This window comes from Abrus precatorius, unplaced genomic scaffold, assembly GCF_003935025.1.
Source record: "Abrus precatorius isolate BTA unplaced genomic scaffold, Abrus_2018 Scaffold3, whole genome shotgun sequence".
Classification (NCBI taxonomy): domain Eukaryota; kingdom Viridiplantae; phylum Streptophyta; class Magnoliopsida; order Fabales; family Fabaceae; genus Abrus; species Abrus precatorius.
In genome coordinates this window covers 3,168,468-3,187,231 of record NW_020874373.1, presented here as the reverse complement: position 1 = coordinate 3,187,231, position 18,764 = coordinate 3,168,468, and the positions used below count along the sequence as shown (strand labels likewise).

General features: G+C 30.9%; 3 protein-coding genes across 3 annotated transcripts; all 3 read left to right on the top strand.

The window, feature by feature from the left end:
• The first annotated feature begins 1,970 nt into the window (after positions 1-1,970).
• LOC113863960 lies at positions 1,971-2,819 on the top strand. The gene has a single exon (XM_027497767.1). The coding sequence runs from the start codon at positions 1,971-1,973 to the stop codon at positions 2,817-2,819; it is 849 nt and encodes a 282-aa protein (XP_027353568.1).
• Positions 2,820-11,901: 9,082 nt separating this feature from the next.
• LOC113863394 (NDR1/HIN1-like protein 1) lies at positions 11,902-12,630 on the top strand. The gene has a single exon (XM_027496960.1). It carries the CDS (start codon positions 12,001-12,003, stop codon positions 12,628-12,630), a length of 630 nt encoding a protein of 209 aa, XP_027352761.1. The 5' UTR covers positions 11,902-12,000.
• A 3,691-nt stretch (positions 12,631-16,321) lies between these two features.
• Positions 16,322-17,521, top strand: LOC113863549 (NDR1/HIN1-like protein 10). The gene has a single exon (XM_027497178.1). It carries the CDS (start codon positions 16,668-16,670, stop codon positions 17,355-17,357), a length of 690 nt encoding a protein of 229 aa, XP_027352979.1. The 5' UTR covers positions 16,322-16,667; the 3' UTR covers positions 17,358-17,521.
• Positions 17,522-18,764: the final 1,243 nt, after the last annotated feature.

Below are 18,764 nucleotides of genomic sequence, written 5' to 3'. Positions count from 1 at the left end.
GTCTTGATGCCACGTGGAATGCCAAGTTTACGGTCAGAAACACCAACGTATCGACCATCTACTTCCGAAGCATTGAATTCACCATATTCTACAAACGAAACCCAGAAGATGCTCTTTCTGTTGCCTCTTCGTCCCCCTTTTACTTGGACATGGGGGAGTTTATGAAATTGCACTTGAAGTTCACAACAAGAGGGGTAGGGTTGGATGATAACCAGCCTTTTGTGGAGAATACTTTGGTGGAGGAGATGGACAAAGATAAGAAGAAAGATGGGTCTCTGAGTTTCGGAATGCAAATGAAGGTGCAGGCTATTTACTATGGCCAAACATGGGTTTCGGATGTGGTTATGAGCCCGCATTGTGAAGACTTGACGGTTAAGTTTCTGCCTCACGAGGTTTCCGGAAGGTTGGCTAACCCTAATAGGAACTTCTCAGTTCCTATACATCGGAAGCCTTTCTCTTTCTTTTGAATGAGTTCCATATATATGTACCTTCTTATGATTTCCCCTATTAATCTAGTGGGAACGTAGGTTGTCTCTGAAGTTGAAAAATTTTGTACGTATAAATGAGTACTAATATGTCAATTAAAGAAGCGTGGTAGACCATGAGGATGTAAATGCGAAATCAAGTGTATAAAGTTTTGTTCTTCGGTTAAATGGGAAATCATGCAAGTCCCTTCAAATTTTGTATCAAGCGATTCATTTTCTATAGTATCATTATCTATGCTAAAAATTAACATCACATGATATATATATATGTCAATAAAATACATACCTTAAAGAAAAGCTTAATGTCTCTCTCCACGATATAAAAACATCATTTTCTGATTTTATAACAGCTTTTTATTTACATGTTATGAAAATGATTTATTTTAACATTCTTAAGGCGCGCAACACAACAAAATAAGAATTGATTAAAGAAAAATTCATAAATATATTAAGTATTGCGAAAAGAAATTAAAATCAAAGTGATAGAAATATTAGTGAAGTGAATTTAAAATTTTGAGTGAAAAAATTATTATTATAATCGATTAAAAAATAGGTGGTAGGAAAAAAAGAGAATGAACACTACAAAACAAATTACATATTAATTATTTGATGCTAGATTAATATAATTTTTATTTAATGAACAGTAATGTATTAATATAAATATTACAGTTTATATTATACGTACGATTTATTGTATTAATAGATAATTTTGTTAATATATATATATATATATATATATATATATAATTATTTTCCTTCCATCCAAACATAATTTGAAAATGAAAAAAATAAATATAAAAGTTTATTACTTTAAAGTGAGGATAAATTATAGAATAATCATTGATAATCAAAGAAATTAACGATTGGTATTTTGATAATTTTTTTACTATATATGTAATGATCATACTTTTAACTGTTAATTATTCATCAATTAATAAATATTATTGTATTTTTATAATACAGTAATATCATTTTAGAGGAGTTAGGTATGAAAAAAGAAGAAGAGAAGAACTTATTTTAGAGGATATAATATTATAAAATTTTAAGATCTGGACTATTATTTTTTAATTAATGATTTATAGATGCGCTCATCTAGCTCTTCTGCAAAGGGTGTTTAAAGAGGTAAGCAGGAAAAAATAATGAAGTTAAATCCTCAGACAAACAATCCTCTACAAAAAAGAAACTTTACAAAATTAGAATGCTGTTAAAATCCATGTCTATTACACCTAATTCACAATCAACACATTTACGTATCTTCAGAAAAAATAATTGTATACGTAATCAAACACAAACAAACAACCCACACGATCTTCACGCATTTCTGTCAATCTATATTTGTGTCTTTCTTTCTTTGCCTTGAGCTCAAAAACAAAAAAAAAGAAAAACGAAAAAAATCCTAAAACATTGTTGCCCCCTTCCTCATCTCTCTCTCTCTCTCTCTCTCAATCTTATCATTGGGGAGAGAGAATCCAAGAAATGATGATGATGGATTCACCCCACAATGGAAAAGGGCCTTCAAAAGAATCATTCTCAAACGAATCCTCATCGCCACCGCCAGTGGCACCGCCCCACATGATGTATTACCAACCAGGAATGGGGTACCCTGCAGGTCATGGAGCCCAACCTCCAGCCCACCTTGGTTACGCACCAGGTTATCCCGCTTACCCTCAACCTCAACCTCAAGCGTACCATTACCCTGCAGCTCCAGCCGCCTATTATAACGCTCCACCAACCTATTACAACGGTGGCGGAGGTAATAAAGTCCTCTTCATGCGAGGCTTCATATTGTGTTTCTGCTTGTTATTCACCGGCTTGTTCATTGCCACCCTTGTTATGGCGCTAGTGTTACATCCCTATCTCCCTATTTACACTGTTAACTCCCTTTCAGTCGTGAATTTTAATACCACTCAAACCTTAACCGGTGATTGGAACATTAGCATCACGGTTCAGAACAGCAACGAAAGGCTAAAAGGCGTGTTTTCCGATTTTAAGGTGGAATTGTTGTACAACAACGATATGTTAGCAGTGAGTTATGAACCCGATTTCCAGTTGGATAACTACCAATATAAAAACATGAACCCCAAGCCCTCATCCAATGGATTGACGTTCCCAAAGTGGGAAATTGATGAAATCGCCAATCAACGAGCCAAGGGCTCCCTCCCGCTTTCTCTCAGGTTAACTTCCACGGTCTCCTTCAAGTCTACCACAATGTCCACAAGAGACAGCTTGGTAATAGCCGTTTGCAGTGACTTGAATGTTGTCTTTCGAAATGACACTGGCAATGGCGCGATGGAAACTGGAGGAGTGCCCATCAAGTGTCAACTTTTTGTGTAAAAAATCCAATGCCTGTGTGATATACATTATTTTTTCGTCTAAATGTGGGGCACAAAAGTTTTTTTTTCCCCCCAATTTTTTAGGGTAATTGAAACAAAATTAACATTCCTTCTTCCTTATGCTGTTTGGACAAAATTCAGTGCAATACCTTAAGTAGTATTAACTTTCATCTTAGCTACGTGTGTGTTGAACTTTAATACTGATATTTAATATCTAATTTATTAAAGTGAACTCTAATTTTGATTAAAGAACAATATTAACATTATTTATAATATTGTACTTAAGTTGAATTTTATTTTTCTATTTTCTCTGTTTTACCATCATTTCTTTTTTTGTGTAGCTGCACGTCTCATAAACAAAAACTTGAATTGAAATTCACCAGCGTACATAAGTATCAATGATATTGAATTAAATAAAGTGTTAAGAAAAATATATGACAAGTTATCGCTGTATATATGTTGTTCAAAGATTTGAACTTTTGAAAGCTCGTGAAAATATGATATACAACTACAGAATCGAAAGGCAAAGACAATTTTATATTTATCTATTACTTTTTTTTATCATATTATTCATCATATTTTTTTACATCCCTTTTGACGCACCTATTTAACACCGCAAAACTCGGTGTCATCATTTTCGAGCACAAATAACTTATAGAAAATATATAACTAAATTCCCAAACATGTAGTAAACTCTATTTAACTGTTTTCATCACACCACTGTTATGTTAATTTCTTGCATGTTAATAATATATAGTAAAAAGACACATTTTAATATTCTTTTAATTTCTGACCAAAAAGTGTAACTACATGCATCAATTATATTTTGACATATTTTCATAAAAAACAACCAAATCTTATCCTATAAGATATCATTGAGATTAGTCTAAAATTAAATTTTTTTAAAATCTGGTTAATCAAAAAGTTTTTTTTTTCTTCCTTAATCTTTTTATACCGAACTAAGAATGCTTCCAATCCTTTTTTTTTTCTAAGTATAAATAAGCAAATTTCTAAATTCATGCACGAGAAAGCAACAACAAATTAAAGCTCCCCACTGGCCCTGGATAATTTCTCCGCAGGCAGCTTTAGATAAACTGAACACATGCATGATCATCAGTGTTACATTTCAAGCAACTGTGAGATGGTGATATATTATTTTGGGCCTTGAATTAACAAGGATCAGCGATCAATGTTCTCAGTTTTTATCAGTCAACATGCATTTTTGGTTATTGTCGTGTTTTATTTATATCCTATCATATACATTTTCTCACTGATTAACCTTTTATTTGTTATTGGTATTTATTATTTGTTGTTTATGAAATTATAGTGTTGTTCACGGGTCCTGGGAACCAGTTTTCTATTCTTTTGGGCTGCAAGTAACCTCAGATGTTTTGTTTTTGGTCGTTAACCTTAAATGTTAATTGACAGTAAAGTGAAGATTTTTGGCTCTTTTGATGACCAACTAGGCTTTTTCCTTTCTTGTTCAACAATGACCAACTAGGCTGAACATATGAAAAATTGATTATCACGGGCTCCCAAACTTGGGCTTTTCATTGGGATGAGGCCCTGTTTGAAAAGGCTGGGATAAGTAAGAAGCATGATTTGGTTTTCCGTGATGACACGTGATGGTTTGCAACTTTGCTTAAATTGAAATTATGCACATGGGCGATCCACTACTAAGGTCTAGGACGGTGCCATTGGGTTTTTGTTCTCTTTAGGTGAGGGATTTAGTATATCGAGTTCTTGATTAGCAAATTAATTAATAGCTTGTTGAATCTTAGATCACTTTTTAGGCATATCATATGATATGAGTTGCTGCCATTGCACACAATCTGTTTGCATATCATCATCAAATATGTGGACTATGGAGAAACAAAACACATTGGATCGTTAACATAATTTTAATGGGGAAAAAAAATCATATCATCATGGTTAAAGCGGCTTATATGTTATAAATAATATCCATGACACAACCTTACGAGAAATTGATTTATGCACCTTAGTTTTGAAATTAGTGAACAGGCGATATATAATCTCACTAGGAAATAATTGATAGACGTACGTTGGGTTCGGTTGGTATATAGCTAGCTAAAGCATGTTTTGATTCTTTTCAATGATGTCTTCAAATACAAGGAAAATGCTAATTGAAAAAGTCGCCGCTGCATCAAACTAGTATGATTATATTTTGACTTTGTTTTTTATCGACCACTTACATGAACGTAGTGAAACGCAGAGAGGCAACAAATGATGTTGATGTGAATCTGCAAAATAAATCCCACATTGCATTGATATTGTGGAGAGTGTGTGTTAAGCAGGAAATTTTGTTGGTCAAGCAAGAGAAAGCATGTTTTAGTTAGTTAAAATCAATTCAACAAAGCTGGTCTTTAAAAAACAAATGGTTTAACAGAGCTCGAGTATATTGTCATAAAAAAAACATGACTATATCTTTTTCGGATGAATCTTCTAAGAGTGTGTTTAAAAATAATTAATAAGTTAAAAATTTATTTTAGTAATAGATATAATTGTTTAATAAAAATTATTTTGTTTAGCATGATGCATGACTGATAAAGGTGATTATTAATTTTTTAAATTAAGTTTTTGGCTAGTACCCAAAAATATTTGTTTTATTTTATCTCTGTTGTTTTTAAATAATTTCTTTATCATCTATTCAATTTCTAAAACTTGAGTATCTCTGCTTCTACCACGTTTAAAATATTACAAATAAATTCAACAAATATTATTTTTATAATATTAAGATATCAAGATTAAAAACAAGTAAACATACAACCAACTCATTATTGGATAATATTATATATTTGCAATATTATATCAAAATGAAAATCAATAAGTCATTATGTTATAAGGAATGTCAATAAGATGGGCAGGTATGAAGAATATGTATCTGGAAATACATGTATTTTACATATCTATTCCATATTTAAGCAGAGGTTTTAAATGAATTTCCAATTATTTGTATGCATTTGTAAATATTCATAAATATTTATCAAAAACTAAAAAAAAATTAAAAATGACTTAATTTAAGTAATTTATATATAAAAATATAATTAAAAATAAAAAATAAATTTAAAATATTATAATATTTATTATAGTAATAAGAAGAGCTTAATTTTAGTGTATTATTAGTGTGATAATTTAAATTATTACTCAATGAAAATACACTTAAAATGTAATTTTTATATTAATTATTACAAAAATTAATAATTATTATTAATATGATCATGTATGATTAGATAATAATATATATATATATATATATATATATATATATATACACACACTTCAAATGTTTTAAATTAAATTCTTACAATAATAGAATGTTAAGTTAAACACAGTTCAAAGTTATCATAAAGTAGTAAAATCAAAAACATATTTGCTTATATATACATATAGACATTTTAATAATTTTATGCTTAAAACTATTCGTGGTATAGGTATCTTGATACTTACACTCACTTTATTAACAAGGGAGAAAAAGATATTAAATTTATGAGTGTCTACAAATACAAATATTTTTATGTGGCAAATTTTAGTTTATAAATATGTACTGGTGCAAGTAATTTTGCTATTTTTAAACATTACTCCTAAAGTAAATATTATATTTATATGCAATATTTCAATATAAATAAAAACAACTTATTGTATTCCTTTCATTCAATCAATATTAGAACTCAAAAATCAATTTTCTTGCATATTATTTACAGTAGCCAATTCTTTCATTACGCATTTTGAATCAACTTTCAAATCTAATTTAGAAAGTAAAATACTTAATTAAAGAAAGAGCAGATTATGTTATTTTATATTAATATATTACATCTATCATATTAGTACTTTTAAAATTGCGCTTTATATTAATATAGTTTAATTTGAGATAAATGAGAATAATGTAAAGAAAACAAATTGATAAAATAAATTTATTTTAAATTAATAGTTTTCTTTAGGGTGCATATATTTTTTATTTTATAAAAAATGGGGTTCACGATTGTATTTATCTTGTTTCAACCTAAAGAAGTCAAATTTTTGTCTGCCTTTAGCAGGTAAAGATGCTCTCACGGATTGCTTACTCAGCATAATTTGTCTAAATAAAAATAATTGGCCTTTAGATGATTGTTTACAAAATTTTTAAAATTGAAAATAGAACCCCACCTATTTTTTATTTATTTTTTCGTGTATAAGAAACCATGAGCCACTTCCTTTCATTATTCCCCACTTGTTTCTTTCCACCTTCATAGTATGGAGTTTTCAGCCATTCTAGAAAATTTCACATCTTCAACGTCAATCTACCCTCCATTTGCAACTTTTTAGCCTCGTTTTTCACTTTTAAATGCATCATCCGCGAATTAGAAAGCCTTCTCTGTTTAGTACTTTAATAAGTTGATATTGTTAAAAATCAATAGTTTTTTTAAATATTAACATTAATTTATTTTTATAATTCTTTTTATGTATATAAAATGGTAATTTTAAATTATTTGCATATTCATTACATAAAAAATAAAAAGAATATTAAAATTTTTCAGTAGAATCTATTACTTCTATTTTCTTAACATTAATCTTTAAAAATAAATATTAAGACAACTGTATATTTTAGTTTTTTGTACAGCAAAATTGTTACAAAATTTAGAATTAAGAAATAAATAACAATTGTAAAATATGTTTTTCTTTATTTTCTAATTATAAAATAATATATATTAAATACATTTTTAGATTTTATAGAGAATTTTTTATATTTTTTTAATTGTTAAGATATGAATTGTATTGAATATTCATGTAAAATCTTAAATATGAAAGGGGGGGAAAATGATAAAGTAGGTAAGTTCCAGAATTTGAGAAGTTCCAAGAAGATATTGTTGAGAGCATGAGTCTAACACGTAAAAACGAGTACAAACCTCGGGATCTGAAATCTCCTCAGCGTGAGTGCAATAAGTCATGAACGCACACCTTTTAATATATATTTGCATCGCTAAGCTTCCACTTCCACAATTTCACTTAATTATATATATTTTATTTTTTCGACAAACGTTCATGAATACTTTTAAGATATTAGTTAACGTTCTATTGTTTATAATATAAGATATGCATAAATAAAAATGAAAAACTTAAAATAAAAATTTAAATATTGTATTAGTATTTAAATATACTGTTATTTCGCTGTACAAATGAAGACAGCGCAAAAGACAACAATACCCGATGATACACAGTGGCAATTAAAACACGGTGGAATAGAAATTTCCGTAGACATGTGCCACATTTCGTCTGAACAAAAGAACTTTCCCTTGTTAATATGCGTACCTAGCCCACGGATATTGAACAAAAGTAATTGTTAGAGAAATAATTAAAAGATGAAAGAAGACAACATTTTAACGTTGTTAGAGATGAGGATATATAATGCCAAATTGGAAACAAAAGGATATTGTATGGTGGCCTGAAAAATGGGCAATTCTTATTCTCTTATCTGAGGCCAAATAGAATCTATAAACTAAAATAATGCATCGTGATTGTGAAATGCACCCATAAAAAGTCCCTTTAGATGCTTACTTTTTCCCTTTCTTTTTTTCTTTTGAGGAATTCAGTTAATGATGCGTTTTGTGATACTCGTCTCCATTGTGTCATTGCAACAAGTTTTGCCCCGTTAGGTTGTTGCTGTCACTGGAGCCTGGAGGTGCTGTACGGTCCACCGACACTTTTAATCTACAAGAAAAGGAAAAAAAGAAAAAAGAAGATGATTAGCTAGATGGTAATAGAATTCAAACTACATAGGTCCCATCAATTGGATGACCCAGAAGAAGGTCTTTTTTTTTTCTTTTTCTTTTGTTGTTTAGTTTATTGGCCTTAATAATAAAATAATTTAAATTTCATTATTCTATATTAAGTTGGATGACCCAGAAGAAGGTTAAAATACTGACACAGAAGAAATTGATAAAGCATATACCAACCATGCACATAAAATAGTTTTAACAAAATTATTATGACATCATGTATGCATAATTGGTGTAGAGTGGATGGTTATCAATACGTATGGTATCAAATTGCGATCGTAAATATTTGAGCAGGTTGGGATTTGTGTCAATGTATATTATCCGTGATATATTTATCCATATCTTAAATTTTAAACTTTTCTTACACCAAACCACATATTTCATAGCCAGGACTGCTAAGCACTGTGTGAAACGACACGACAAGAAGAGGAAGTGAATTTGTTAAAAAATGTGATATGAAATTGACTAGCGAGAAGATGTTGTTTACATTTGTTTCTACACTTTGAATTTTCAACGAAGAAATTGGGGGGTGGCTACTTAATTAATTTGGTGCAAGAGAGAGAGAAACAGAGTAAAGAAATACCATTGGCGAGTTTTGAATAATTAGTGTTGCTTACGTTACACGGTGAACTGGTTGTTTACAATTACTTTTGTACTTTGAATTTTCAACGAAGACATAAGTGGTTGCTTCTTAATTATTTTAGTGTACTTGAAAGAGAGAGAGGGAGAGAGAAGAGTCGCTAATTTGTGGTGTAGCGTACTACTGGTGAGTTGCGAACTGGAGTTCCTTATTTATAGCTTGTAAAAGTATCAACTGGAGACAGTAAGAGTAGCTAATTAGTGTCAACTAATGAAAGCGACGAGTTTGATAAAGATGTCATTAATACTGTACGCAAGCATTTTACATTTTCTTCATCAATTTCTTTGTATATTCAAGATTCGCCTGGAATATGAATTTGTGATTAATTTGAATAAGGATCACAATTTCTTCCTGAATTCTGAAACTTCTAAGAATTCCCTCATTTGGGGGTCCGGTTGGAGTTTTTTATTTTTATTTTTAAAAATAAAAAACCATTTTTAAAATGGAAATCAAGCTCTCCAACATCTATTATAAGCATACCTTTATTAGGGTTTTTCATGTGTGAAAGCACTATTATAGATCTGTCCAAAAAAAAAAGAAAACACATAATACCTACAAGGCTATAATACTACGGAATCACAATTCCAGTGCCTTATTATGCCAATAATTTATAACCAACAGCATTGGTACATCTCCCTTTTATGACAATAACATATATAATGGTTATACTAAAATTATTTTTTTTAACTGTTATTAAAGTTTTCTCTTCTTAACTCTCTTATTTTTCCTACTTAATGATAAATTGAAACATTTCAATGCCACCCAAACCAGGCAAATGCATTGGAGACACACCCTAAGAAGGGAGGGGGAATCTTTCAAGGGAAGAAGAGAAGTAAAAGTTATGAACTCTGCAGCCTTAACTAATTTGGGTCTCCTTAGTGTGCATGCTCTGGTTAATTAGTTTTCTTTCTTCAGTTATTACCCACAATTCATGAAATAGTAGGAATTCGATTTTAGCCCACAATACATAAAGACAGTTTCCTTAATGGAAGTGCAAATTTATTTATTTTTATTAAAGGAGTGTAATTCATTTTCACTGATTCACGCCAAGCTATATGGACTTTAGGTCATTGTTGGAGGCTTGGTGCTTCTAAGTATATTCTCAAACCCCATTAAGAAAAACCAAAAGATGGTCGGTGTGGCTGAGCTGGGAGCTTTATGTCATGATAAGTGGGCCTAATATAACGTGTCGCCGAGATGTTCTTTCCCCAAATCAAGCATCCATAAAAAGAAAAAAACATATGAAATCATAAATGATGAAGGAACTCAGACCCATGATCAACTTTCTTGATTTTTGTTTAAAAGCGTGATGATACATTAAAAAGGAAAAGAAGACAATGTCATGAAAAAATGTGTTTTAATATACTTCTAGTTTGGTTTTTTTGTTATTTCAAATATATGAAATGATAGACAATAGCAACAGAATAATGTTTTTTTAGTGTACTGATAAAAGGTAATACTTGAATCAAACTAATATAATTATTTTCCTTTTTGTAATTGAGATTTTTTAAATTGTTAAAACTTTATAAAAATATGTTAAATATTTTTAAAATTTAGGATTAATGTGTTGAAATTAATTTATCAATTTTCTAATATTTATACATTTTTTAGTCTATTTTATGTTTGATTATTTCATAAAACGTACGTTGAGCATTCTTTTGTTGACTTGGCAAGAATAAACATTAATGAAATCAATGCCATAATAGAAAATGGACAAGAGCTATCTAATATCACAAATTGGCGTAGAATGAATTTAAAAATGATACTTTTATTTAAAAAAAAAAACATTTACTATATTAAAAATACGAAAGTACAATAAATATTTTTTTAATAAAAATTTGAGTAGATTCAACACTGGCTATAATTTTTGCAGTAGTTTACATGATATACATGAGTAACCAACAAGTTCACACTGACACACATAAAATGTATCAAGTAAAAGATGAAAGTAAAAGAAGAATTAATCTTGAACATGTAGTTAAAATAATTGTTAAAATTGATTAAAATAAAATAATTTCAACCCTATATCAAAATTTATTCTCCTTTAAGTTTTGATGATTTGACTTAATAATATAAACGTTTAGTTCTTACAACCCCAGCACTCTACTAAGAAATGATACACCAACCAAGTCACGAAGCAAGAGGGAGCCACATGCAGCCCGATAGACATTGTATGCAAATAAGTCGCTAACAAGTCCGAAATATTCCGATTCCTGTCTTGTAGGCCATGAATGATCACAATTTCCCAATTATTTTTGCATACCATTTCCATGAACTCAACAGAATTATCACAAGGCTGTGATAAAGACCACCCATCACAGGCTTGTTTTGTTAATCTGTCTTTCCTAAGGCTAACGAGCTTAAGTATGCACAAAATGATGTGACATTTTAATTGACTTGGGAACTTCTAATCGAAAAGATAAAAAAAAAACAACAATTGAAATTGAAAAAAAAAATATCAATCAATCGCTGACTATGTATACATGTCTAGCTAACAAATTGATTTTACCTTAACCATCAATAATCATCTATATAATATTCTTGTATCATGTAACATGATCTTATCATATCATTTCAAACGCAACAATATTATTTATTTATAAAAAAAAAATTAACACCTTTAAAGTCATAAACTTCCAATCTCTCCTCCTTTCATCACAAAACCAGAGTCCATCACTTCTACTACTCTCTCTCTCTCTCTCGCTGAGCACTCCCTGTTGTATTAAAAGAAACTGATACATAAAAGTGGTGCCATCTCCACCTTAACGATGTCGGTGAAAGAGTGTAACCACCACAAGGGAAGGAAGAAAAAAATATTCCGGCGCATATTCTGGGGTATAGTGATCTTCTTGTTCATCGTGCTGGTGACGATTCTGATAATCTGGGCAATCCTAAAGCCTTCAAAGCCAACCTTCATCCTCCAAGACGTCACCGTTTACGCCTTCAACGCAACCGTCCCCAACTTCCTCACCTCAAACTTCCAAGTCACCCTCTCCTCTCGGAACCCAAACCAAAAAATCGGCATCTACTACGACCGCCTCGACACCTACGTCACTTACCGGAACCAGCAGGTCACCTTCCGCACCTCCATACCTCCCTCTTACCAAGGTCACAAGGAAGAGGACGTTTGGTCGCCGTTTGTCTACGGCACTGACGTCCCCGTCGCTCCCTATAACTTCGTTGGCCTCAGTCAAGACCAGTCTAACGGCAACGTCCTCGTCATCGTTAAAATTGACGGTAAAGTCCGGTGGAAGGTCGGTGCCTTCATCTCCGGCCACTACCACCTCTATGTACGCTGCCCTGCTTTCATCACCTTTGGCCCCCAGAGCACCGGCGTTGCCGTTGGCAATAACGCCGTTAAGTATCAGTTGGTCCAGCGTTGCACCGTTGGCGTTTAATGTCAACGCGGATCATACCTTGGTTGATTTGAAGATGTATTCTTCCTTCCTCTGCTCTGCTCTGCAATTTGGTATTACTATATTTAGTGTCTACATATGCTCTTTCTCATTTCTTTTTCTTTTATAAATACGTATTATTCTCTTTTGTAAGGATGGATCACTTTGTCATTAGTTATAAGTACGTGTCTTTGTTACGGTGTTTGGAATTGTACATTTTGCTATAGAATAAAAATGCACTTCTGAAATTTATGAAGGAGACGGAGCTGTTGCGAAATTACAATTTGGATGAAAAAACTGATTGTCTCGTGAATCTTCCTGTGTCATTGGTTATGACTTGTGAATGTGTATTTGCTTATCAATATTCTCTGCAGCCTGTTCTATTATTGGATCAATAATGAAGCACCAAGTAGTATTTAGATAATTTAGATGATGTTGCTGGGCCTTTTTTTTATTTTTCTCAATTTTATTTAGTGATTCATACAACTGGGGAAATGCCTACATTTGATATGTATATTCTATTCAATGACATTCCCCTTTTTGCCCTTCCCTATCACTAAAGGGATAGTGTGGTGAATATTTCCTTAATCAGAGTTTATTTAGAGGTAAATTAAGGTATATGATTGAAGGGTTTGTTGACAGTGCTTCCACGTGGTATGGTGGTAGTGGTGGTCCTTTTGAGCCACCTTACCTACCTTCCTACTACTACTAATGCGGTGAAAGAAATGGGGTTTCCCTATGTCATGCCTAGATACAAATGGATTCCCCTTATGTTCACTTATACATATTCTATTATCAAATCAGAGACTTGGACAACCCAACAAACACAACACATGCATGCTTAGCATCGAGTGTAGTTTTTGAACAGATTTGGTATTGAGCACCGTCAACATTCAAAACCGGTCAGCATGTGCATGTGATAAAATGCAACTTCGATAGCGACTCACGAGGCTCCATAAAATGTTCATCACACACTCTGAATTTAATCCCCGCATACATAGGAACGTTATTCATTATTGTATTTTACTTGCTTCTAACGGGATATACAGTAATCTTTCACATGGTCTATCTGTCACCATTGTTCAATTCACTATCATCTCTTTTGCCTCTTCTTTCTTTATCTTATATTAATATTTCACTATTTCTTAATTCTTACAAGATCATTTCTTTCTCCGCTTTTGAGGGGCTAAAAACAAGAGTGAAATATCTTACGAAATGGCATATAAAATTGACATCACAAAGCAGATGACCTATATGCGAAAAGAAGCTACGTTCTTTGAATCTTAAATTATATGACTGATTTTTTTAATAATTATTGTGTGAATTAATACATAATATGATACGCTTAAATTTATTAACAAAATTCGTTACATAATATGATGCAGCGTCATTTGTAAACAAGAGAAAACTGGTCATATTTTTTAATACTAGTATTATTTTTTAAAAGAATATTAATATATTCTATCGACACGTTAATATTAGTATAGTGCATTATTTGTTAGTATGAGACTTGAAATTCTTTATTAACAATTTAATTTTTTCGTAGTGACGCCTAAATACATGTGATATCTTCTCCATTATTAAATAATTATAATGATCATTTTCCAAAAAAACTTCATAATTTATTGCAACCAAAACAACAAAAATTAAAAGACTAAAACTTAATATAAATATATTTATAAAGATTGAAAAAATTTAAATCCTTTAACAACTATCAGAGGATCAAATCAAAGTCAGACAAACATGTGGTTAGTTGAAGTAGTTCATGTTTAGTTCTTTTTAAATAATGTTCTGAGTTTGAATCTTATATATAAAAATGGAAATTCATTAGAAAAGCTAGTTCTATCATGCTATAAATATTTTTAACTTGAGTAGTTTTAAAATAATAAATCAAGGTTAGAGTGCCTTCTTTATTTTGTCATAAGAATGGCATCCCAAAATCAAATGAAAAAATATATATATAAACAAAAAAAGAATAGCCGTACACAATGGGCCTCTAGATTGCGTTCGCTGTCGGGTAGTAAAGATGATCCCAAATCTATTTGTCATTTCTGCTTTTTAGCCCAATAGGCAAACTCACAAGCGAAGCCATGGTTATAGAGTATAAACTCAAATACGATAGAAAACCTTAACATTGATCTTTGAGAAATATTCTTTAATCGATTAAGTCTTTAAGAAGTATAGTTCATTATTTTTTACTTGAAGGTCTTCATTATTTCCTACTCCCTCTACTCTTTTTTTTTTTTAATTTAACAATTAATATATCTTAAATTTATTATATATTTCTTATAATTAGCACAACAAAAATATTCCATTTTGTTCCTTATTAAAAAATCAGTAGAGTATTTCTTTTGAGTTTTAGTTTAACAGCTTGAACTTTAAAATTTTGATGTGTAACTTTGAAATCCTACAATTCGATATTAAATTATTAACTGTACATCAGCACAAACTCAGGTAATGTCTAATTTGAAAAATATATGCTCATAATATCATATTATAACTCTCTAACTTGTAACCTGAAGAGTTAGTGCGTTAGCATAAAGTTTCATTACGTTTAACGTTATATATTAACATTTAAAATTAACAAAATTGAGGTTAAACAAATAAAATTCGATATTTGAAGTTAAATCCATTTTAATTAACTATTTGAATGTTTTTATATAGATTAGGTGAAATTAGTTTGGAAATCATGAAGAAAAATATTAAAAATATATTATGTAACATATTTTTAAAACATATTATTTACTGAAATTAATCAAAAATTATAAAATGGTCTTCTTTTGCATTAAAGAAGTAATTGTATTTTCTGTTCTTTCAATTTAGATTATACGAAATTTTTGTTTCTTTTTTTATTTTCTTCAAGCCATATTTTTTATCATTAAGATTACGTGAACTTGTCTTGTTATCGATTTTCTTTTACTTTAAGCTTTAAATTATTACTTTTTATCCAAATATTTAAAAAATTACGACAGATTCGAGATATATAAAAATTTTAAAAGTTTAAGAAACTAAGACTTTAGTAAAATTTGTAAGATTTAATAATGTGATACTAACGGTTGAACAGGGAGAGCTTTTGAAAATTTCTTTTGTAAAAAATATTTAAATTTCTACAAAAAAGAAAAATATTAACAATAATTTTTTTGAGAATTTAAATGTAAGGAAAAATATTAACAATAATTTTTTTATTTTAATAATAATAAAATTTTAAAAATCGAGACATCATAAACTAAGTGCTTATTTGTTTTCCTGTTTTCTGAAACCAAATTTAATTCTATGATAAAAATTAATAAAATAATAAATTGTCGACTTTGAAGGAATCATTTCTCTAGGTTCATAAACCGGGCCATATACATCAAAAGCACAGTTAAACCTACAAAACTAATTATTTTTCTTCTTGTCATAGACCCCACTCAAGTTTAAGGCTTTCTCTGAAATACCCACTTCGGTGGGGTCTTTGGAATTATTGTATTAAAATTATAAAATTATGATAAATATTTTGTAATAAAATTTTATTATTATTAATTACTTATTCTCAACTTTAATTGCTAAAATTAACAAAATTCATATATATAAAGTTCTCTCTCAATTATTTTTAATATACACTTTAAATGTCCATGTCAAGTTTATGTAAGAGAATGAACGACGCATATTTAATAGATAAATATCAGTTAGTGCAAGATGAGGCGGCGTAGTTTTGGATAAGTACATGGTTGTTTCTTCCGTACGAATGTTTCTTCTACTTCGTGGTGGCTTCGGACTCATCAAACTTTGCACCCGTCAATACAATCCGCTGTTGATCGATTCCTTTCATGAACAGAAATTGAATTAGGCAAATGCCCAAACACGCACACGTACCCCACAGCCGCGTTCTTCCCACATAGAATCTTCAACGCCATTCCTTTCTACTTTCTATATATACACGCCGCACCACTTCCTCTCATCACAATTCACCATCTTCTCTACTCTCCATCAAATCCTCTGTTACAATTCACAACTCTTCATCTTTCCCCTCATATATAATTCCTTCGCCACATTCAAGCATGGCCGATAAGCAACCCCAGTTGAACGGTGCGTTTTACGGTCCCGCCATTCCCCCAGCGGAGCAACCACGCTACCGCCACCACCACCATCGCGGCCGAAGCTGTTGTTGCTGCCTCTTCGGAATCTTCTGGAAGATTCTGGTAGCACTCGTCGTCCTCGCTGGCCTCGCGATTCTCATCTTCTGGCTCGTTGTTCAACCCCGGTCATTCAAGTTCTACGTCACTGAAGCCAACCTAAAGCAATTCGAATACTACAGCAACAACAACACCCTCCACTACGACATGGTGCTAAACTTCACTGCCCGCAACCCCAACAAGAAGCTCAGCATCTACTACGACAAAGTGGAGGCCGTGGCATTCTACGAGGGTACGAGGTTCGCTAATTATGACGTCATCACACACTTGAACTCCTTTCGACAGTACAAGAAGACCACGAGCCCCATGAGCGCCGTTTTCACAGGCCCTAGAGTGGTCATGCTCGACAATGATCAAGTCTCTAAGCTCAACCAAGACAAGATAGATGGAGTTTATGATATTTATGTGAGGCTATACTTCAGGATTAGGTACAGGCTCGGCGATGTGAAATCTGGCGACTACAAGCCCAAGGTTAAATGTGACCTTAGGGTTCCCTTCACATCTAACAATACCGTAACTCTGTTTGTGCCCACCAAGTGCAAGGTCGATTACTAGGGACTGCACATTATATTCCATGGATTTGTTCTTTGGAATTTTCTTTCTTTACCCATTTTTTTAATTCTAATAATTAATCCTATGTGATATTTATCATTATTCGATTCATTCTTTGACTACATGTTGTAATAATGGATACTTTTCCCTGCAATAAACTTACTTTTTTCGTCCTATAGAATTGTCTTTTGGTTTTAGGTTATGGTGCACACGGAAAATCTGATATGTTTCTGAGTATTTGCTGCTGCTCACTGGCTAGCTAATAATTTATTCAGCTCGTAGCTCATCTCTTAAAAATGATCATATAATTAAAATTTAAAATTGTAACATTTTAATTATATATCTAGTTATGTATTGTATGTTCACTTTTGCTGTTAAAACGAACTTGTAATTAAGTTTTAGACGAAAATAATGGTGGGTAAATTTAAAAATTATACAAGTTTTATTATTTATTGAAAACATGAGAATTCGTAGCTTAATATTCCAAAACTTTTCTTACATGCAATTACAAATTCATTTATGTGTAATATATTACGGGCAAGCACACTTGCAAATGCACAATTTGACCACCCCAAATGGAAGTTGCCCAAAACATCTTTCTGTTTTGAAATTATAGTTAAATTTTTTATTTTAAAAATGTAATTGTAGCTTTCTTTCTTATTCGAATCAATAAATAAAAAAAGGAACAAAGAAAAAAAGATATGGAATGAAAAATGTTTATAAACCAATAAACCATCAAATAAAAATAAAATAAAGTTATTAGTATAATTTAAATGTAAAGAAACACATACATAAAGAAACGAGAAAAACAACAATAAAATTAGAAAAAAGGCAAAAATGTTAAGGGCAATCCCATTGGGTTATATAATGTTTTTAAGAAGGATTATACTCGTATAATATTGTTTTCTACATATATGACTTTTTAATCATTTTCTATCCCCACTTTTTGAAAACTATATAATTAAATCGATATTGTGTTTCAAACGTAATTTTATTATTAAACTTGTTAGGCTAAGTTATCATTGAAATTCGTGTGCCGGTCATGACTTTGGTTTAAATTTTATATTTAATTATGAGAAAGAAAATATATTTAATTTTAAAAAAAAACTATTCGAATTGAAAAGTCAACTTAGCTTACAGTGTATATAGTTAAGAATAAATGGGTTTACGTGGTGCTCCAAAAAAATATTCTAAACCAACAAGGAACTCGGTAAACCGGCAAGGGGCGGGGCTGATTATTTCCTTTTAAAGTAAACATGTTACGATAAATTAGTTACTATAAAAAGATTTCTGCAATTGATTTTTCCACATGACGCGTTGGATAAATATACACACACAAAGTAGAAAGAAACCATTGCTACAAAATATATTTACGTCATTTTTTTGAAAATTTTAATTATGGAAAAAATT

Bases quoted from the DNA above. Each gene is read 5' to 3' on its own strand.
- LOC113863960 (XM_027497767.1), top strand. From the start codon at position 1,971: ATGGATTCACCCCACAATGGAAAAGGGCCTTCAAAAGAATCATTCTCA.
- LOC113863394 (XM_027496960.1), top strand. From the start codon at position 12,001: ATGTCGGTGAAAGAGTGTAACCACCACAAGGGAAGGAAGAAAAAAATA.
- LOC113863549 (XM_027497178.1), top strand. From the start codon at position 16,668: ATGGCCGATAAGCAACCCCAGTTGAACGGTGCGTTTTACGGTCCCGCC.